Source organism: Torulaspora globosa, chromosome 3, assembly GCF_014133895.1.
Source record: "Torulaspora globosa chromosome 3, complete sequence".
NCBI classification, from domain to species: domain Eukaryota; kingdom Fungi; phylum Ascomycota; class Saccharomycetes; order Saccharomycetales; family Saccharomycetaceae; genus Torulaspora; species Torulaspora globosa.
This window is the reverse complement of record NC_050729.1, coordinates 365728-387262: the sequence shown is the minus strand read 5'-3', so window position 1 is coordinate 387262 and position 21535 is coordinate 365728. Positions and strand designations below refer to the sequence as shown.

At 46.8% G+C, this 21535-nt stretch overlaps 10 protein-coding genes across 10 annotated transcripts; 5 read left to right on the top strand and 5 right to left on the bottom strand.

Moving 5' to 3' along the window:
- Positions 1–25: 25 nt before the first annotated feature.
- CSF1 (Csf1p) lies at positions 26–9540 on the bottom strand (the record flags this gene model as incomplete). The annotated part of the gene is made up of 2 exons (XM_037282806.1): positions 26–8827; positions 9400–9540. The coding sequence occupies 2 exons, from the start codon at positions 9538–9540 to the stop codon at positions 26–28; spliced, it is 8943 nt and encodes a 2980-aa protein (XP_037138701.1).
- On the top strand, positions 9425–10768 carry GAA1 (GPI-anchor transamidase subunit GAA1; the record flags this gene model as incomplete). The annotated part of the gene is made up of 1 exon (XM_037282805.1): positions 9425–10768. The coding sequence occupies one exon, from the start codon at positions 9425–9427 to the stop codon at positions 10766–10768; it is 1344 nt and encodes a 447-aa protein (XP_037138700.1).
- Positions 10769–10934: 166 nt separating this feature from the next.
- On the top strand, positions 10935–12404 carry FOB1 (replication fork barrier binding protein FOB1; the record flags this gene model as incomplete). The annotated part of the gene is made up of 1 exon (XM_037282804.1): positions 10935–12404. One exon carries the CDS (start codon positions 10935–10937, stop codon positions 12402–12404), a length of 1470 nt encoding a protein of 489 aa, XP_037138699.1.
- A 75-nt stretch (positions 12405–12479) lies between these two features.
- On the bottom strand, positions 12480–14111 carry HG536_0C01910 (uncharacterized protein; the record flags this gene model as incomplete). Its single annotated transcript, XM_037282803.1, has 1 exon — positions 12480–14111. The coding sequence occupies one exon, from the start codon at positions 14109–14111 to the stop codon at positions 12480–12482; it is 1632 nt and encodes a 543-aa protein (XP_037138698.1).
- A 511-nt stretch (positions 14112–14622) lies between these two features.
- On the top strand, positions 14623–15894 carry XDJ1 (Xdj1p; the record flags this gene model as incomplete). Its single annotated transcript, XM_037282802.1, has 1 exon — positions 14623–15894. One exon carries the CDS (start codon positions 14623–14625, stop codon positions 15892–15894), a length of 1272 nt encoding a protein of 423 aa, XP_037138697.1.
- Positions 15895–15996: 102 nt separating this feature from the next.
- Positions 15997–16992, bottom strand: PDS1 (securin; the record flags this gene model as incomplete). The annotated part of the gene is made up of 1 exon (XM_037282801.1): positions 15997–16992. The coding sequence occupies one exon, from the start codon at positions 16990–16992 to the stop codon at positions 15997–15999; it is 996 nt and encodes a 331-aa protein (XP_037138696.1).
- A 302-nt stretch (positions 16993–17294) lies between these two features.
- On the top strand, positions 17295–18158 carry GEP5 (Gep5p; the record flags this gene model as incomplete). Its single annotated transcript, XM_037282800.1, has 1 exon — positions 17295–18158. One exon carries the CDS (start codon positions 17295–17297, stop codon positions 18156–18158), a length of 864 nt encoding a protein of 287 aa, XP_037138695.1.
- A 145-nt stretch (positions 18159–18303) lies between these two features.
- On the top strand, positions 18304–18639 carry MRX14 (mitochondrial 54S ribosomal protein bL34m; the record flags this gene model as incomplete). The annotated part of the gene is made up of 1 exon (XM_037282799.1): positions 18304–18639. One exon carries the CDS (start codon positions 18304–18306, stop codon positions 18637–18639), a length of 336 nt encoding a protein of 111 aa, XP_037138694.1.
- A 103-nt stretch (positions 18640–18742) lies between these two features.
- On the bottom strand, positions 18743–19609 carry MRPL1 (mitochondrial 54S ribosomal protein uL1m; the record flags this gene model as incomplete). The annotated part of the gene is made up of 1 exon (XM_037282798.1): positions 18743–19609. The coding sequence occupies one exon, from the start codon at positions 19607–19609 to the stop codon at positions 18743–18745; it is 867 nt and encodes a 288-aa protein (XP_037138693.1).
- A 140-nt stretch (positions 19610–19749) lies between these two features.
- TMA64 (Tma64p) lies at positions 19750–21429 on the bottom strand (the record flags this gene model as incomplete). The annotated part of the gene is made up of 1 exon (XM_037282797.1): positions 19750–21429. The coding sequence occupies one exon, from the start codon at positions 21427–21429 to the stop codon at positions 19750–19752; it is 1680 nt and encodes a 559-aa protein (XP_037138692.1).
- Between the last annotated feature and the right edge of the window lie 106 nt (positions 21430–21535).

Below are 21535 nucleotides of genomic sequence, written 5' to 3'. Positions count from 1 at the left end.
TTTGGGCCTAGAACCATCAATAGTTCTATTCAAGAACCTTAGCATATTCCTTCTCCGCTGCATGAACCAATTTCTGAATCAAAATAATTGCCGCTTGATGAGTTGCTGCGGGCAAATTTTTTCTATGAACACCAAACCATTCAATTGGAGGAGTGGCGTCTCCCAGATCTTTGATTTGAGGCATTTCTATGTAGGGTTCATCCAATGGAACGTACTGAAACTTAGGTTTCTCCTCCATCCCAGGTTTGCTGGCCGCCTGCAGCTCTTCATCTCCAACTTGTCCATGTTCACTGCTTTGAGCCCGACGAACGGCCAACGATCTGACATATGTAGACCACATCTCTTTAATGAAATCGACGGGTCCCAGGTTCCATTTGACAGCAACCCTATCAAAGAAGCGACACGTAAACAAATACTCTATAATGTCACTCTTGGGTGTCTGCCAGGTTGTCATACTGATGAGGAGCCTAGGTATTTTGACTATTGTCCCACCTCTGATCTCTGCCGCATATAGCATGTAATCTTCAACTGATATTTTAGAGATAGCATCCTCATCCAATTCGTTTTTGGATGTTGAAAGAGACGCGCTAGCATTTGAGAATTGAAGGTGCAACTCAGTTTTCAGCTTAGTGCCTGATTTCGTTTCTGAGCGAGCACAAACGTTCTCAATACTTAACACCAAAACTTCCAGGTCAAAAAGCGAAATTGGAGAAATTTGTGTTTTGAAACTTGCAACATCGACTGACAAATCAGTTCGCACCAAGTTCAATGACTCCAAAATGTCATCATAACGTAATGGTAATCTTCCTTCCGCTGTATTAGATTCTTTGAGTGTTTCTGTATAAGATATGCGATTGTCCCGTCTCATACGCGTAATGGTGTTGTAGATGTCAAGGATGTTAGCAGCCGTCAGTGCGGTGGCACATAGGTTCATCTCATTGCAGGACAGATTGACCACTAGCAGATCCGGCAAAATACCATACGAATCTGACTCATTGCGCAATTTGAACTTTACTTGATCCACAGTTCCGATCAAGAACATATGATAATCAAAAGCAGATTTTACTGCAATCCTGGCGATAGTCAAGGACAGCGACATCTCCGGGGTCTCATGCAGTGGTTCGACCATCGGCCAACGAACCTCTGACATCCATGCCGCATCCTCCAGTTTGAGAGCGCCTGAAAATCTTCCTTTGGATTGAATTGACAATTGGTCAGCAAAAGCGTGCAAGACGTGTTTATGCCCAGCGAAATGGTCGGTCGCAAACCATATTCTTCCTAGCTGGAGAGAAAGAACACCAAGAGAAGGTCCTAAATTGATATCACCCTTGATCGTATTAAAGATTAAAGTGACAGAAAAACTGATCGGGGACGCCTTCTTTCTTTGGGTTGCACTAGGATTTTTGACCTGTCTACCTCCTTCACTATCCTTGTGCTGGGCTCCTGCACTAAGTTTACCATTCAGTCGCCAAATATCCAGGAATAAATTTAGGTTCTGGAGCTGCTTCATGTTGAAGAAAACCTTGATATCAGACACTAAAGCGACAGCATAAATGTTAGGATGGGCAAAGATGGATGTCAAATCGAAGAAATCGATGTCAAAAGATGCACTTGTCTCTCTTGAGAAGATATGGCGAACGGAGGATCGGATCTTTTCTATTGAAAGTGACACACCTAATGACCTATTTTCTAGCACATCATTGGTTATGACGCCAAAATTGAAGGAATCAAATCCAACATCTGCTTGAACCTTGGCCCTTGGGTCGCAGCTCAAACTCAATTGCTGTTTGCCGGATCTCACCTTGAATGCGATATCGAAAGTGTCTAATAAACCCATATAGTCAATACCTTGGTTATATTCCTTGCGGCTCTCATCTGCACCAAGCTTTTCAATCAGACTTCGAGTTGTTTCGATGAAATCGCTCAAAAGAGGAACACATTTAGAGTACAATATGTTGTGAGTTGGGTCAATCGTTATGAGACATCTAAGCCAGTGAGGTTTATCTTGAGGAACATCGTGCTTGTAGTTAAGCGTAATTGTGACACTGGGTGACTTGACCTCTAGCGAAGGTTCTCCATTTCTGGTCAAATCATCTGGCGAGTAAATCTTGAAAATCCCACCCAAGTAATTGAATTGACAATCAATTAGCCTTATATGGGACAAAAATGGAGAAACGTCATACGCTGCGTTATTTGAATCTGACCTATTTCGCGCAATTTCACTACCGTGATGCATCCTCTCTTTTTTCAAAGTTTGAAATTTCTGAATTGACGCTAAAGTTCCCTCGACAATACTCACAGATGTCGAGAGGTAGCTGACATCCAATGCCTCTCCTTTTATCCTAATAAATAGGTCTTTCATTGACCCTGCTTGCTTTAACCAAAAAGCGACTTGTACACTAGGTAGGAAGCTTCGATTATAACTGCTTTTCTCGTTACCACGGGAGTAAAACGTATCGGTGGAGTCGCCATTAGCCACAGAGAGATAGCCGTCAATCAACGTAAGCTTCCCGCAGTTTTTCTCGTACGCAGAGAACAATCTGTCAAACCCCAGCATCAGGCCAGATTCAGTGTCATCGCCAAGTTGGAATATCCATCCTATGCACAAGTTATAAGATAGGATATGAATCGATCGAAAAGCAATAGGTAGTTCCACAGGTGGTTTGTGACCATTTGCGAAAAAGGGCAGTGAAATCGAGTCTTTCCTGTGCTTTCTGAAATACTGCAAGAGTGCTTGCATTTGATGAGCGCCCCATAATACTTGTACGAGCGACTGTGGTGATAAGCATACCCTAAAATGAGAGCTTTCGACTTGATATGAATTTGGGGAACCTTGCACTTTTTGGGAAGTCGTAAGTCTAATCGAGAAATCAAGTAATTTTGATAAGCCCACCGGAAGCAGAGGGTCCTTAATTAGCAGCAAACAGTTCTCGACAGAGATCTGCCCCAGAACAGGATTCGCCTTGTCAACTTTGGCATGAGCCAAATTGCTTATGGCCGCCAAGAGCATGTGTAATTCCAACACGAAAAAAGTCGAGGACATTGGAATGAGAATCCCCAAATAATTCAGATTGGCATCCAGAGACCATTTGGTACTTCGAGCATTACCGCTCTTATTGGCAGGTATAGTATACTTCGACAGTAATCTTTCCATGTGAGAAAAACTGTCTCCAATTAACTTTTCGTCCTGTAGAAAACTTGATAATATCCTGCGTGGTTCAGAGAATGTTAGCTTCATAAGGGAGCTCGATAATCCAATGCCAAGCATTGCGCTTGATCTTTCGGGCAAATTGAATTTCATTTGTAGGTCACTTAGCGCAAAGTTTAAGTATTGCTCTGTAGTTTGGTGGGATTTGAGATGTATGCTCGAATCCCACATGCTGATCAGCAATTCATTACTTTCCAGCTTGTTTAGATATATTGCAAGCTGCTTCATCTCAAATCGCAAAAGAAATGGCGATAAGGCCATGATTTCAGCAGTTATGTTGGTAAAACTGAATGTCATCGCAGTATCCATCATTGATCTTGCAGTTTGTTCTTTGGTATCTTGAACTTCTGGTGAAATTTGCTTGAATTCTTGCTTAATCCTCATGACACTGTCCAGGATCTCATCAACCGATTTGACGAGCAATGCAGTGCTGGTCATTGCGCGAAAATGACAATCAGAACATTGTGTGTTAATAATCATTGATCTTGAATGACACCACAGATCGGCAGTGGCAGTCGTGCAAAGTTCTCGTGACAATACTTCAGCCAAAACGGCATCCGCATGTTTTAGCCACGATTCGGATCTCTTCGCATAGAATGCAACAGACAAAGCGGCCGTAGCAGAATCCTTTAGTTTCTCAAGTAATATAGTAACTTTGCCATTAATAATTCTATTTGTGAGCCGCGTCTTGGCAAGGACAAACTGCAGCTCGCTCCTCTCGAAAGCCAGAAGAAGGTTAAGTCTATAACTGGTCGTGCCAAGAAAGTTGTCATTAGGCCCTTTCGTGTCATCTATATGGGACACTCGAAATATCTTCAAAAGCTGTTCATTCAACTCGCCTTTCAAAGCACCCAAACTTACTGAAACATTGATCGTCTTATCATAATTCGTAATGGTTTGTGTGGTCGAATCGTGTATGATGAAGAGTTCTTCAGCCCCAATGTTTGCCCTGGTTATGACGAAGTTATGGGCTACTCTATAGCCTTCGCTGTACACTGTAAAGAAGAAGGAATAAAAATTGACTTTGAGGGCTTTCTTCATGAATTGGGGATTAGCAAGATAATCGTCGGATAGAAAAATCTTCTGGTAAATGTAAGATCGAGTAACATCGGAAACTTCCCAGCTCCGCCAATTAGAGAAAACAGAAACGAAAACATCCTCTGCACTACTTGCTGACTGCTGCTGTACCTTTTGAAATTGACTGTTGTCCAGCCAATCCGCAGGCAAATACGTTAAAATGTGGCGCAAACGAGTAATAATTCTCCAGCTTCGATTTTCTCTTACATGTCCGTTTGATAGCCGCATAATAAAGGCTGGTTTCGTAATCACGTATGGGTCATGGCTAATCTGATAAAACTCGCTCGCTGCAGTTATACTACAAAGCAGGTCTTTACGAACGCTCTTCCAATAGTTGTGCATCTCTTGGAATGACGTCAACATTGCTCTAATGGTACGATACTGTTCGCTGACATAGAGCACCAGCCATTCTAGCTGAGATTCATCGACCGTAACATCGGTTGACAATGAACTGATGGAGCAAAACACAGAATCTGTTTTTGAAGAAAAGGCTTCCCATCCTTCGATTGCCAGAGATAAAGCTGGCGGCCTTTCTTCCACACCTTCTGTGAAACCTCGATCAAATACTGTCGCTCTTAAAGATCTAAGCTTGCTCAATATGAAGAGCCCACCGCCAATATATTCATTATGCATATCTTCGCCTTCTTGGCTCATTTCAAAATCAAATTTATCAAAATATAGCTCGAAACCTTTCGCATCCTTGCTTCCCCAAAAAAAGTTGATGTCCCCAACGTAAACTTTCGAGTTGCAGATGGAATCTCTGCTGTTTAAATGGCCTAACCTCCTTACTATGGACATTTCAATTTCGTCAATCACATCTACCGTGCCTACCTGCCAGAACTTGTCGAAGAATTTGACAATATGAGAGCACAAAGAGGGATTAGCCTCGATAGCTAGGAATTCGATGTTTAAGACAATATTCTCATAGCGATTGGAAGGATCAAAAGATGAATGCATGGGCACTAGTCCTTTATGGTCATAAAACTCCTGAGCAGATCGTTCAGAGCCGTGTAACGGCGAACTAGAGGAAGATCCCAAAGCTTCTGAATGTCCAAGCGAGTCTTGAGTGTCAGAATCACATTTCAAGCCAGCCGCAAACTCTCCAAGTAGATCTTCGATAATGAAATCAATAGTTTCAGGCAGCAGCGGTAAGGGCAGCGGTGGAAGCGATGAGGAGGGGGATATGCTTCCCAACAACTCTGTGTACAACGGTGATTGCTGGATGTAGCAAGGAAGGAGAAAAGAGCACCTGTAAAATGGAGAATCATTCAATGCTATGTAGCTCCTCTGCTTATCTCGATGTTCGGCGAAGTCTCGTCTCTGAATGAAAGTGGTAAAGCACAATTTACTAGTCAACTCGAACAAGCTCTCTGTTTCGTCACTTTTACCTGATGTGCCTAAAGAGATGTTTAACTTGGGAATCTTAAGGTCAATTCTTTGCGAGTATCTCTCATTCTCAAAATCGATTGCTGTGAAAGTAACAGATGGAACGATTACCGTTGCTTGTATTTTGCTATGCTCATCGTCGATTACAAAGTTCAAGTTGCGAGCCCTCACGGTCACTGATGTCATATCGTCGGGAGCTTCGACGTCGTACAGTAAAGTATTCTCAAGATTACTGTATCCGAAGGCAATACCACTGAACAGTGTGAAAAAACCCTTTGCAAATTCCGCGTCTGAGCGAATAACGAGGTTGTCAATATCGATTCCCCACTGACAAAAGTATGTAGGCTCCTTGGGCGGCAAGCCATACATCCTGTGACCATGAATGGTCAAAGTGGACAATGATCCGTGTTCCTGCTCGAAGCGGCCATTATTTTTGTGTATCAGTTCAAAAATTTCATGTGGTTGCCGAGACACATATCGCTTTATTGATGTATTATTCATAGTTGCCAGCAAATCCATGTAATAATTACAACTCCTCAAATCAACGGTCAGCTCACCAAAGTGCAAAACAATGCAGGGATCACAATTATAAAGAGTCTCCGGTAATACAAGAGCTCCCTCCCATACAGAAAAGACGAACCAGATATCCGTTTCATTTGTGTTCCGCTTAACAGCTGATCTTTTGAAAGGAGGATTATTCCTTACGTTCTGGGCCTGCCCTTTTGTTTCGGTAGTATTGAAAGTTGAGCCATCTCCATCTCGGAGCGATTCTTGCTGCAATTCAGCAAGATTCTGAGTTTCTTTAGCCTGAATAACACCTGTATACTCTTCTGACGTGATGAAGTTGAAGAAATCACCGAAATAATTCATCTTGACATTCATCAGATATCTCATCACAAACCCATAACAATGCAGCGTTGTCCCCATGCTTGAGCATTCGACAGATACTGTGTCGACATTTTCAATGTCCAGTTCAGAGAAGAAAATGTATACTCCTCGTACAGTGAAATCATAAGATCTCCCTACTTCCTTGTTCGCCATGAATTCATTGAGAGTATTCCAAGGGGGTGTGTTCAGCTGCAGTCGAAACATCGAAGTCGAGATTTGATAAGAGACTTCAGTGATCGTTCCGGTAATTGAGTTATTAGGAACCGTAACATCAATGGAAAGATCCTCGCCATGCAAAGACAGATAGCAATTCTCGTTGAAGTCTAAGGGATTATTGACAATGTTGTGATCATTAACATTCAAGTATAGCGAATAACCCTTAATTGCCCATCTGATATCGTAAACAAAGGGTCTAAAGAGCTCATATGGTGTTGGCTCTCCAGATGAAAAGTCCGAAAAGACATCAGCGATCAGCGTAATGTGCTCTCTCAATAGGAACGTTTCAAGCTGGGCAGACGTAAGCTCTATCGCCCATGTCGTGTCACTATTCCAGCCAAGGGGATATCCCAGATCACCTAGAACATCGAAAACCTGACATTTTAATAGCCTATCATGATTAACACTTGAAATAGCCTCCAGATCCACGAAGTGAATTGTCATCTTGTTGGGGAAGCCCTCCTCGGTGGGACATAATGTTGTTGTTACGCTACCAAGAGATCCATTAGCGAATTTCAAATCAAGCCACCCAAAAGGCCTATAATCCTCCCTCGTTTCTCGATAATGCTTAAGAAATTCCTGATCCTTACTTCTTTCTCTTGTCGGTATACGCCAGCTTGAATCTTCGAGGACAGTAAATGTGGTCTTAAAGACGGTGTATATCCTTCTTGATCCAGGACTTAACGTTTTTACAGGTTTCGATGATTTTGCTACAATGGGCGATAATAATTTTTGTAAGTGTTGAATCTGCCTGTGTGCCCAAGGACCATAGCACAAAGTCGCCCCATGCAACTGAAAATCTAGGGCATATTCCGGAGGGGCACCACTGTTGCCAACATCTGGACCATCTAAAGTAGCATGCGCTCCGTGGGGTACGATCCCTGGTATATCATACTCGTATGTTACTACTGTCCTAGCACTTTTTAGTACACTGCTCACCCGCGCGTACTCATGACTCGCAAAATCGTAATGCAAATTATCCAGGTCTTCCTGGTCCTTATCGCGAGTCCGGCCCTTGTATAGGGAAAGCCCTTTCCATCTCTGCAAGAAGTGATCGTCATGCTGCATTCTATGGCTGTGCCATCTTTTCAACAGCGGGTTGTACACGGTTTGTAAGAATCTTCTCCATAGCTTGGGAAGCTTACCGCTCTTGAATGTGCTCTTTTTGCGCTCGTATGCTATATTTTGTTTTATCGAGACGTCAACGTCTCTGTAATCCACTTGGAACTTCATTCCATATAAGTCCAGCTTTTCTCTCGGCAGACAGAGGTCTACGACACCTTGAGCTTTACTATAACTTGCAACGAGCAGACTTGGAGTGAATTTGTTGCCCAGCACAAATGAACCCTTGTGCAACTCCACGTCCAAGGGCAGAAGCCGCATAAACAACGACTTCTGCTTCCCAAAAATTTCGTCGAAAACTCTATCATTCGTCCCCGTAGCATTAGATGTTTCCGATGACGCCAAACTCTCCGAAAGATCTTTGTCTCCATTTCCCTCGCTATCTGTACTCGATAACTGCGAGATCTGCTGGTCATCCAAAAACTTCTCAAATTGAACCTTCTCATCCTTAGAGAAAAGCCTTATGATATTATCATATGCAACCGTTCTATTATACATGAACATTTCGAACCCTTCACAGCTTAGCAAAAACCTGCACGGCAGCTTGAGATTCTTCACCGAATTTACATCCGCTTCCTCACCGTCCTCTGGACTTTCCCGCTGTAATATCTCGTACTGTGAACGTCTAGTGGTAAATTCCCAGTACCTCCATGCTATGCTTCCTTTAAGGATCGACACTGTGTAGTCTCTATTAATAATGCAAAGGTTTTTGAATACGATGCTCCCGCTTAAAGGTGCTATTCGTACCGACTCCACGCTCACCTTGACATGCCATCGCCTCCACAGCAACCATTCCAATATGAGCGTAATAGCATACGCAAACAGCCTGCCCAAGTAAAATATCACCGTCAGTGACACCACACATAGCAGCGCCCAATCAACCAAAAAAACCCAGCTGAAGTTCCCAGCATTGAGAGAAACCTTTATGAACTGAGATTGGGCATCCATAGCTTGCAGTCTCTTTTATGGGGACTTGTGTCATTCTCTCTGCCTTGTGTTGTAGTTTGTTCTGCTTATCCACTAGCTATAATTGACTCGCGGATGCAATAGTTAGCCAGTTAAGAGAGCTAAGCTACTGAAGACAGTTAGAAAAGCCAAAGAGGTTGCAATAGAGGCCAAATGTCGCTTATTAGCAGATTGTATAGAAGGGTGGTCGATGCAGGGATTTTGCCCAAGATACTTGCGGCATTGCCTCTACTATCAGTGCTTTGCGCGTTGGTGAGTGTGTGCTGGATGGCATCTCTTCCATTGGAGGGACGGTATACACGGACTTACATCTCAGAAAATGCTCTCATGCCGTCGCAGGCGTACAGCTACTTCAGGGAGACTGAATGGAATCTGTTGAGAGGATATCGTACGCAGATTGAGAAGCTGGTCGATTCAAATGCCACGATTTTGGGAAGAAATGAGAATGTTGCAGGCTGGCTGAGGGAATTTGGTGTCAAGACAACAACGTATCGCGATGAAGAACGAGGCGATACACTGTATGGGGTTCTACATGCGTCAAGAGGCGATGGAACCGAAGCGATGTTACTCACCGTCCCGTGGAAGAATGCCGATGGCGTCGATAACGTCAGTGGCGTCTCTTTGGGAATTGCATTGACCAGATTCTTTTCTCGCTGGCCTGTGTGGTCCAAGAACATCATCGTAGTGTTTCCCGAGAACCCCGGAGGAGCGCTGAGATCATGGGTGGAAGCTTATCACAGTTCGTTGGATCTGACGGGTGGCTCAATCGAGGCAGCGATTGTTTTGGATTATCCTGGGGTGAATGACTATTTCGATCACGTAGAGGTCACCTACGAGGGCCTCAACGGCGAGCTACCCAATTTGGACTTGGTTAACATAGCTGTGTCTATTGCCGAGCACGAAGGCATGAAAGTGTCCCTACATGGTGTACCGTGCGATAAAATCGCCGAGAACAACTTCTGGTCCAGGCTTTTAGTTTTGGCCTTGGGAATCAAGAATGGTGCGTTGGCAGGGTTGCGCAGAATAAATGGCAACGAAGCCTTCAGCGGCTGGAGAATTCAGTCGGTGACCTTGAGGGCTCACGGAACAAGCGGTGCTCACGATGTGACCACTTTTGGCCGTATTCCGGAAGCTATGTTCAGATCTATCAACAACCTACTTGAAAAATTCCACCAATCATTCTTCTTCTACATTTTACTTGCCCCACGCTATTTTGTTTCCATCAGCAGCTACCTGCCCTGTGCCGTTGTGCTTTCAGTATCCTTTGCAATCGCGTCTTTGGACACTGTGATCAATAATCGGTACAAGACGCTCCCTCTGTCATCGAAGTATAACCTATTGGGACTACTCATATGGTCTGCATCGCTATTTTTATCTTTCGCAGTAGCCCAGCTTTTCCTCAGACACCCTTCGCCTCAAGCTTTACTGCTAACAAGCTTTCTAATCCCCTTCGGGCCATCCTTAGTCAAAGGAACATTTACCATCGCAGATCCCCTTTCCTACAGACTCAAGACCATTGCATTCCTCTATTTCAGTCTCGTACTCACATCCCTGCTCATGGTGAACTTCCCATTAGCTTTTGCTATGAGCATTGTCGCATTTCCCATGACATTTGTCAAAAAGTTGCCAACTGGACAACAAAGCGTCCGTGCCAGAACAAAAAATGTCTTTCTACTACTACTATCCAATCCCTTCATTGCATTTTGGCTCATTTGTAACTGGGTTGAACCTGATTTGCAGGGTTTCGAACTGTTTTCGCGGTTGGTCGCTGCCTGGAACGACCTCAATTGTTGGACTTGGTTCGTCATTTGCCTCGGCTGGCTGCCAAGCTGGCTGCTGCTGACACTGTCAACCCTCGATACGCACACAGACCCCCAATCAAGCCCAGAAAAGAAGACAGCGTGAAGTCCTCATTCATTAGTCTATTCACTTGCAAATTCACGTGACATACCAGTAATGACGAAGGTATAACTCATCGACCTCATCGACTCGGTTCAACAGTATAATACTACCATATAGAGAGAAGACTAGATCGATTGTTGATTGACACTCCATCGCTGTAGCACATATTATGGTTGCTGAAAGGCTGTCAAGATTAGGACGCAGAAATATCCTATTTGATGACCCGGTTCATGATGAAGAAGATGAAATGCTGGATGATTCTTTGGAAGAGGACGCAAAAACCCAATTTTTGTTCCCTACAGTTGGAGAATCATATAAAGGATATACTCACTCTTATATGAATATGGGACTTCTGGAAAGAGGTGAAAAAGATGTCCTCAAGTTTCAGGAATCGATAAACGGTCAAGTTCTCCAGCCGATCTACGAATTGATTCGAACTAATACTCTGACACCGGAAACGTTAGTATCTCATAGTGATAAATGGTCCAAAGAAAATGCGGACTTCAAGTATATGTCTTTAAAGAGACGCTACTATGTCGACACAAAGCAAGTTGTGCGAGATCGAAGAAAAAATGACCGAATAGTTTGCGAACCGGTCTGTATATTTGACCTTCTCATGTGTGCTCATCTGATGAATAACCATATGAGTTATAGACATTTACATCAACATCTTAATGAAGTTTACTCGAATATTACGCGAGAGTTTGCTCAATTGGCCGTGAGATATTGTTCCGTTTGCAATCAAGATCAAAGCTTGAAGCCAATCGAGAAATACAGGCATAAGAATATGTTCAAAGGGTTGCTGCCATTGGAAAGAGTGCATTTGGAGATCTTCGAGCCCTTCGATGGTGAAGTAATAGCGAACAAGTACTCTCATGTGCTTTACTGCAGGGACTACCACACAAGATTTATATGGCTGCAGCCTTTAAAAAACGCCAGCTTCAAGCATTTAGTCTCTGCAATAAGTCGTTTTCTCCTGAGTATGGTACGATTGCCTGTGTACCTCGAGTCGAGCACACTGGATAAGCAAGACTTGTTCGATATCTGCGAAGCCTTATGTGGGAAATATGGGCTAAAACTGGGACTTGGCGTCAACAATTCGTCCCAATTTCATGCGAACGGGATAAGGAGGATAAAAAAACTGCTAAACGAACACAAAGATGACTGTCTTTCCGATTGGAATAATTGCCTGAAATACGGTCCATATTACCTTAACAGGGCTCATAATACCTTGGCGGTTGGTATACCCAGTGATTTGCTTTACAGTTGCCATCTTAAGAGCTCTAAAGCGTTCAGTTTGAAGCAGGAAAAGGTTATCGACGAATCCTCTGCAGAGAACGTGGTTCATATAAAAAAAGGTCTCATATACTTGGAAAGCAAGGATGCTCAACACACAGATGAAGATGAGTCGGACGTAGAAGAAGAAGATTTTTCCGATTGTGAACAATCCGTTGTCCCTTCAGACTTGGCTGCGTGGGGCCACAGGCGCGAGAACAGTCCCACCACTGTGCAAGATGAACCAATGGGCGACCTGCATCCCAGCTCTGAGATTTCGGAGCCCTCAACATCATTCTATGATGAACTGATCTCGCCGTCGAAAAAAAGACTTAGGCTGGCACCTAAGGTCGAAACAGCATAAAATCACTAGCGCCAAAAAAAAGCAAATTAGCCCTGCTTATTAGTAAGAACAGTGTAAGTATTTATTTATGCTGATTTAATCCCGGTACTGGTCATAAAAACTCTTATGGAAAGCTTCCCATTTCTTGATCCACTCAACACCTGATGCCAAGAAAGTAGTCCTTAAATGGTAGGTACCTGGCTCTTGGCCAAAGCCCGAACCTGGGACTGTACAGATACCAGTGGCTTCGAGCAGACTTAGACAGTAAAATTCGTCGGGTGTCATTTCCAAATGTTGTGCAGCTTGCACAGCCTTATAAGGAAGCTTCAATCTGGGGAACAGATACATGGCGCCCTGCGGCTTTTGACATTCGATTCCCTCCAACGAGTTGAAGACCTCGTGCAACAACGAAGCTCTACGATCCAACTCGTTGTGGATAGTCTGACGTTCCAAGCGATCCGTTTCGTAGGACTCATCGCCAAGTCTTGGAGGTGCCACCATCAAGTCCACCAAAGCCTGTCCGGTGACCACGGGACACAGCGAGATTGAGGCGAGCTTCAGCACCACCTGTCTTACCTCGCGGCTGAAGCCGACTAGTTCCATGTAACCGCCCCTCTGCCCGCATTCGCCAGACACACCCTTTGAAGTCGAGTGCAACGAAGCCAATTGCACATTGTCGTAGATTCCCGGGTGTTCTTTCTGCAACTTCCTCAAGATCTTTTTCATCGAGTGGAACTCAGCACCAGAGAATACGTTTTCCTGGTACACCTCATCTGCGATGACCACGATGCCGTGCTTGGCCGCGACAGTGAAGATCTCCTCGATCGCCTCTACCGATAGCACGGCACCGGTGGGGTTACCTGGATTGATCACCACCAGAACCGCTGGCCTGATGCCATTCTCCACCGCCTCCTTGACGACGCTCTCGATTTCTTCAGTGTTTGTGGACCAGCCAGACCGTTCGTCTAGGTAGTAAGGCAGCGCATGCGAGTTGTTCAAGGCCAGCGAAGCGGTGTAAAGCGGGTACTGCGGGATCGGAATCAACACGCCTGTTTCCCGACCTTTGCACAGGATCGACAGGAGATACGACACAGCGGCCGAAGCTCCCGCAGTCAGATAAATATCCTCCGGGTACGCTGGCTCACCGCCGTCTCTTCTCGTAATGAACTCCGCAACCGTTTTCCTGATACCGAGCACGCCCTGCGACGAAGAATACGCTCCGACTGACCCTCCGACGTCTTTCAGGAGTCGCTCAGCACGCCGGATCGCGTCTCTTGCAAACACACCCTTCGCAACCAGCTCCCCCCTGCCCTGGTCCAGGATCTCCGGGTGCTGCAGAATCGACAGCACCTGTCTGTAGAAGCTCAACGGCTTCTGCTTCAGCTGCTGCGGGTTGCCAATGTTCGCACTCACGATGCTCGTAAAGGGCAGCGACCCGGGATTCTTGTGCAACTGCTCCTGCAGCTCTTCAGCCCGCATCGGGATCGTTCCTCTCACGGCGTACTTCGCCTCCAGCACGTTCTCATTGATGTCACCCAGACCCAGCTTCTCCGCAGGGTAGAACTGCTGCCTACCATTCTTGAGATGAATATGATGTATACGAGACCCAGCAGCACTGGAATTGAATCTTTCGAAACCCACAAGCAGCCTGTTTCTCACCGAATGCGGCATCTCCGAAGCCCTCAACAGCATTCCAAACCGCTGCCCAACCGATACTGACCCAATCATCGTTCCACGACCAACCAGCAACCTTTTATAGCACCGCCAGACGACTCACTTCCCTCAATTCGCCAGGTATTAGTCACCTATCGATAGTCAACAGGCTGTCAAAGTGAAAAATTTAGTGAAATTTCAGCCTTATCTAGCGATTGCGACACAGAGACGGTCCATTGGGACCGTCTCTCTCTTAAATACGTCTCAATTCTTGTCCTGGAGGTCCAGCAACATCAATTGATCTTCAATGCCTCGGATAGCTAGCTGGACGGGGTCTTATGCAGCGTTGGACGTGGGTCGGATCAAGATGTCCGATTCTGCGACCACAGCACAAGAAGAAGGTCGGCCTCCAGCGGTTCGTAGCTCAATTGGCAAGCTAGAGGGCGGTGCTGGCGCCAGCAGGGCCTGTTTCGGTCTGGCAGGGCCGTCGAGTAGCAAGCGATGAGCAGTGTCGCCTTGGACGTTAGGCGTGTTAAAGAAGAAGTGCTTGCTAGGCTGCTGGAGAAGAGATGGCGTGTAGGGTGCAATGAGCTCGCTGTATGAGGTGCTGGGGGTGTCGCCGGATGCTACACAGGCAGAGATCAAGCGGGCATACCGCAAACTGGCGCTGCAACACCATCCGGATAAGGTGGTCGACGAGTCGTTGAGGGAAGAGAGCGAAGTCAGGTTCAAAGAGATCACAGCGGCGCATGAGATTCTGATTGACGAGGAGAGGAGGGCGCATTACGATCGGTACGGGGACGGCAGCGGGTTTGCGGGTCGAGATGAGTTCGAAGAGGCGGCGTTCATGAACTTCTTCCACAGCTTTGGGCCGTCTGGCCCGGGTGGGTACGGTGGGTTTGAGGAGCCGGAGGCGGAGAGGTCTCGAGACGTCCAGGTGGTGTTGAGCGTGTCTATGGCGGACTGCTACAACGGGAAGAGCTTCAAGTTCCAGTCGAAGAGGAACGTGGTGTGCGATCGGTGCCGCGGGTCAGGCTGGCGCAGACGCAATGGGCAGGTAGTGCCGCCTCCCGAGGTCGAATGCAGGCCGTGTGGCGGCCAGGGCTCGAAGCAGAGGATAAGAAGGGTGGCTCCCGGGTTTGCGGCGACCGAGACTGTCAAGTGTGCCAGCTGCGGCGGGAAGGGCAGACATGCGGCAAGGCCCAGCTCGGAGAAGAATAAGTGCAAGAAGTGTGCCGGCAACGGACTGCTGAAGGAGTCGAAGGCGCTCAAGGTGTCCATTCCGCGAGGCTCGCGCCAGGGCGACCAGATCGTGCTGGAGGGCGAGGCAGACCAGGAGATCGGCAAGCCTGTGACGGGCGATCTGGTGTTTGTCGTCGAGGAGGGCACGACGTGTCCTGAGGGAGCCGATCTGAGGAGGCAGGGCTTCGATCTCATCACACATCTCACCATATCCTTGGCGGAAGCGATCACTGGGTTCAGCAAGCGCCTGACAAAGACGCTGGACGGCAGGATCCTGAACTTGAACGTGCCCGCCGGTAAGGTGATCAGGCCCGGCGATATCGTGAAAATACCGTTGGAAGGGTGGCCAATGGACTCCAGGAAGGCCGGGGACCTTTACGCTATCATGAACATCGAGTTCCCGCCCGACAACTGGTTCAGCGAGAGATCCGATTTGTTGCAAGTGCAAAACGTGCTGCCTGCCGAGAGAAGTCCGGGCGCACTGGACGAAGACCCTAGTAACACCGAGACAGTGACCAGAATGACCATCGTTCATGAATTGCCGAATATTTCAAATGAAGGCCAGTACAAGGATTCTGGTACAAAACCGGGAACTCCCGGATGTGCTCAACAATGATTCGACTGCCATGGTCAGCAACATAAAGATCCATTCCTTGCTTGTATATATGACGTATAAAGAATAATACTCAGATTCAACTGATTCAACGATGCAACAACTTCAATCTCCCACAAGATCATTCAGTTCACTGGCGCTAAGCCCTTCCCCGGCGTAGCGCGGCTCAAGCTCCAGTGTGGTACGCCCCGATATGGCGTCGACATGCGTCTTGCCCGTATACTCACTCGCATCTGACATTTCCTCGTCTTCTTGGCCGCTTTCGATATCCTCAAGGTCCAGAAAACCGCCCTCGGTGTCTTCACTGCTCTTAGAACACTCATCCTCTATGAGATAAGGAGATCGGAAAGTTGTCAATTTCTCGATGTCCTCCTTAAGCAGAGGTACATGCCCGTCAGGAACATAGGGAAGCGGGTCGTGTTTAGGCGGACAGTATTCTATCTCTCTATCCTCGAAGTCTTCCTCCTCTCTTTTTGAGTCTCGTATCAGCTGCTGCAGCCCACCTGTTTTCCCGAACAACCCCCCAACCTCTTTGGCTCCATCTGAATTATTAAGTGCATCGCGTAACTTCAGCCTCAACACACTGTCGTCCTCATCATCGTCTTCGTCGTTATCTTCCTGCTCCTCGCTCTGCCCCACGTCTTTAAGCACTAGACTCTTCATCTTAGGCAGACTATTGTAGCCCAGGACAGACCCATATTTCTTCAGTCTCCGTGGATTCGCCAATAACTGCTCATTAGGCCCCAACGGAACTCTCTCAAATGGTTTCCTCTTCTTGTAAAGACTGTTGTCACGTTTCAACAACGGCTGCTGTTGCTGCTGCTGCAATCCGAAACTACTTGCCCTATTATTGTCCTTCGAAGCCAATGGCAGCCTTCCCTGCTGCGCGCAAGCTCTTCTCAATGGCGATATATTCTTAATAGGAGCATCGCATGCCGCATTGCTGAGGTCTGGCTTCTCAGAATCGTCCACATTCGGCTGTTTAAACACTGTAGAGACACTTCTCTTAAGCAAGTGGGCTGGAGTCTGCGGAAACGACACGGTACTGCCAGGTTCCGGCTCTATAACCAAATCATTCTCCTTATTCTCGTTACCAGGCATTCCAGCTCAATTGAACTCTAATAGATGGTTGTGACCGGGTTTCTTGATCCTTCCTTAGTTGCTATCTTTTTGTTTACAACATAGGCTTCGCGTAATCACAAAGCTTCATTAAGATATCATCACTAACAAGACGCTATAAGAGAGGGTCGATGATTCCCAGTTAGCGCTTAAACTCGCCTGCCAGGTTCTTCAGCTCCATTAAGCAATCTGTCGAAAAAGAGCGGTCTCATAGGGCTTGTTATGCCGCTGCAGTTGAGCAAATCCCTGGACATCCTACTGGTCAACGAACGCATCGAGAGACAATGACTACGGCATCTGCCTGCATGAAACTCATTCCTCCGCTGGTAGAGTCCCTAGACAGACTGCCACTGCACAAGAAGAGCTTGGAAGTGTTGGAAGCGAAGCTGAAGTCACAGCCGTCAAAGCAGTTCATGCTCTCGCTGGCACGGTTGATCTCAGACTACGAGAAATCACGCGGTAGAGCAGCTGTCGAGCGCCGGCAGCTGGAATCATTGATATACCACACTCATTTTGTCTGGAGCACTCCGCGACCAGCTCATCTGCAGTTGTTCCGCAAGCACTACACAGAGGTGGTGGCGTTCTGGCCCTATGAACACCACAGGGCCATTCTGAGCATGAAGAAGCCCAAGACGACGTCTTTGCGCTACCGCTGGGACGACAGCAGCGCGGCTGTGTTGTCGATGATGCGGTACACCAGAAACCCTTGGTGTGATCAGGAGCCGCATGGCGGCGGCCTTACCTCGCTGCAGAGAGAACTACTGTTCAACGCTATCTTCGCTCACTATCTCTTCCTCAAACAGAACCCTAGACTATGCAAGAATGGCAGAAAGCTCCCGATCCCCATCGTAGAAATACCCATGCGGCCGCTGGGGAACGATATTGCGGCAGTTCGAATCAAGAATCTGTTCAAACGCAAAGTGAGCAGCATTTACAACATACTCGCCGTCGATAACCCAATGCTTTCACGAGAAAGTGAAGCTTTACTGTGCAGCATAATACAAGATTCGCCTACTCGCAAACAAGCGCGTCTTTACCAGGCCGCCTGCAGAAGAGCCTACGTGATGGAGAACGACCATGGTCCGGACTACGAGGACTTCCAGCTGCCAAGATTCGCTCCAAGTTCTCTGCTTCTGCACAGCATTTAGTCTTCAGTCGATTGTTACCCGAACGCTCAGAGATCATTGGACTCTTCAAAAAAACGAGCTTATTGAGCAAGTCACAGTCAAGACTACTGGAGGCAGTTAGAGATTTGCTGAGTGTCTCTATTAAGTCCAGCGCCTATTGGTGGTAATGTCGTTTTTCGTTAGATCATTATTCCAGCTCAATGGCAGAAGAACGTTTACTTCTTTGAGTTCTTTTTCTCCTTTAAGATCACTGGCCCCAAACACGAGGAATGTCAGCATACTGGGTCTCCCCGAGTCACAACCAGCACTGCAAAGTACCTCTCTGCTACTCCCTTTCGGACAGACTTTGCAAAGACGTTGGAAATCCAGAGGAAATACATTCCAACCAAGCACTCTGAAGAGGAAAAGAAGAATAGGATTTCTGGCTAGAGCTAGGAGCAAATCAGGCTCAAAGATCTTGCAGCGTCGCAAGGCTAAGGGCAGATGGTTTCTGACCCACTAATCAGTTTGTGTAAATACTCTCATCAGCCCTATACATGTTCATAGTGAATTTCTTCGTAATGACTATCATTCTATTTACAGACTATGCTACCATCCACGAGTGCTCAGGCAAAGTCAATCACGATGCCCGGACCGTGGGTGCTGCTTAGAGTGGTCTTGCCCAGCAGGCTAGGCCTCTTGGAAGCTTGATTTGCTATGGCTTCCTTAACGGCCTCTTGCGTTGCTATAATGTTCTCGAGGATCTGTCTATCTGTGAAATTGGATTTGCCAACCGCCATGCTGATGCAGTTACCACGCTGTCTGAAAGGCATGGATCCCAGACTTTTTTGCACCAGCGGCCCGATGTCCGCCGCCACTGTGCCCTTCTTGACCGTGGGAAGCACACCACGGGGACCGAGGATTCTAGCCAGCTGAGAAGTCAACGCTGGCACTACTTCTGGCGTAGCGAACGCCTTATCAAAATCAACTGGTACTTCTCCGCTCTTGATCTTTTCGATTAGTTCAGTTCCTCCCACTAGGTGACAGTTGAATTTCTCCCGTGCCAACTTCAACTGCTCCTCGTCAGTGCTGAAGACCGCGATCTTCACATCTTTCAACGGCTTAGCAAAGGAAACGTTGCCAGCTAACGGAGGTACACCTCTTTCGGCAATCACTGCTGTCGTGAGACTGATGGTCTGCTGCGACTGCGGTTGTCCGACTTCTGCCGCACGTAAAAACCTCAATGCCAAGGGAATAGGCATGTAAAGCGGGTGGTCTTTTGGAGATTTCTTGGCAGCTGCTTTTCGTTGAGCAAACCGACGTATTTCTCTCTTTTTCAGTTGATCCTTGCTCAGTTTAGTAGCCGTGGTCGCTACCTCTTCAGCCTGCAAAGCGGAGCATGTATGGAACAAATTTCTTGTCACTAACTGGGACAGCTGACGGCTAGTCATAGTCGAGAAATTGAGTATGCCGAGACGAGATTCACTGGGCATCTAGCTTTCGACTGTTTTAGCAGGTTGTTCATCGATTTTTTTACTAAGAGCTTATACTGAACATCAAAGCGAGATCTCGTACACGGTTATCTATATAACGGCCAGATTGGTGAGAACGGTTCTAGCCAGCTTTAATCAGCTTATGTCGGTCTCTTCTTCTTGTTCTTCAGCTTACTTTCGAAGTCAATCCACTTGGATGGGATTCCCTTGCTGTTCAGATGCTCGATGATCAGACTGCCATGCGCACCTTGCACTTGCACTTCCGCAGTTCTTGGGGACGACAAGGTTTCACCCACGGTTGTAGACCCGCTGCAGAGTTTTCGCAAATCGGCAGCTAGCTCATCGGTATTGACTTTGAAAAGCTCGAAATTGGAGACCCTGGTGACCACTTTTCTGCCAATCTTCATCTCTGTGACTATTTTAACGTGCGGCAGCGAACCTTTGGCAGGGCTCTTGAAGAGAGGCGCTCCGTCCTTGAAAATTTGGAAGAATTCAGTGAAGTTATTGCTCAGGAACGGTTCCAATATCTGCGCCCTGGAGATGCAGCGCGGCGCGTCCTGAGCTTTCTTCCTCTTGTTGACGAGGTCGTACAAGAGATCATCGAGTAGCACCATCTTCTTGTTTCGGCTGTCGACCAGTTTCTGGGTCGTAATGTACTCATTGAGGCTGTCTCTAAGGTCTGGCACGCTGTAGAGAAGCTTAGGAGGTAAACTCGTGCACTGCACGAAATCTTTTCCGAGATTTATCGGTTTGTAGTACTTTTCAGAGTACATTGCATCTGGCGAACCAGCAGGCTTTTCTCTGCATTGCCCTTTTCTTGTGGAGCTGTCAGCGCTTGTTTTGTAGGGGACGAAACTTTTCAGCTCGTCTTTATCCTTATCCACACCGACAATGACCAGATCGTCCCCCTTTCCCTTTAATTGCAGGAACCCAGCCTTCTCAAACTGCTTCAGATATTTGGCACTCTTCTTCCAAGACGTCTTCTTCATGTTAACCTGTGTCGGGTCGACGGGCGGAAGGTTCGGTAGGACGTGAGCTGATATGAAGTTGGATGCAGTAATGGGTAACTCTAGATTGGTGTCCTGTGTCAAGGTATAGTACAAAGCCCTGGTGAAAAAATTGTCCACATCTTCGACGGATAATTCGTCAAGGACTTCTGCGACATCCTCAATGCGCACTGCTGTCTGAGAGATATCCCGGCTGAGGTCCAGCTCTTCAGCGGCCTCAGCGTCCTCCTTATCGCCCTCGGTAGGCCCAGACGCCCGAAGAGGTGGCTCGAGGTCCATCTTGAATACCTGGCACAGGCCGTCTGTTAAATAGTGCATCACTTGAACGGCAATGCCATGTTGTCCGATAACTGAATCGTAGGTCGGAAGGTTCAGTTGCACAACGCCGACTGCTAGAACCACAGTGGGATTATCTCTGCTTGCAATCCCACACACGGTGGCTGGTTCACATCTTGGATCAAATGGCGGTACGGTGCCCGCAAGCATTAAGTTGGCCCCATTAAATATTCTTTCCTCAATGACAAAGTCATGAGTCAGTACAATAGGCAGCAGCTTGGGAAAGCTCCAGCACGAGTATACCGTAGGAAACAGCAGTTCACCATGCTTCTCTTTGAACCAAATTGGCACATTGTTTTCGTCTGTATATACAGAACCACTGCTGTGCTGACCTTTGTAGTTAGTTTGCTTCACAATAGCCGACGCAAAGCTATACTCTGAGCAGCCAGTCTGTTCTTTGCAAGTTTGAAGTAGCTTCTTTCTCTCCGAGTTCTTCAGGTTACTTAACGCCTTGACATGAGGCTCTTTCTTGAACATTACTGAGCCCAATTGGATCCAGTCGACAGCAGGATGGCAGTAGAATTCTGCAACAGCGTCAAATGACCCTCTATGCTTTCCTTAGCTTTAATGATAGAACTTTCGA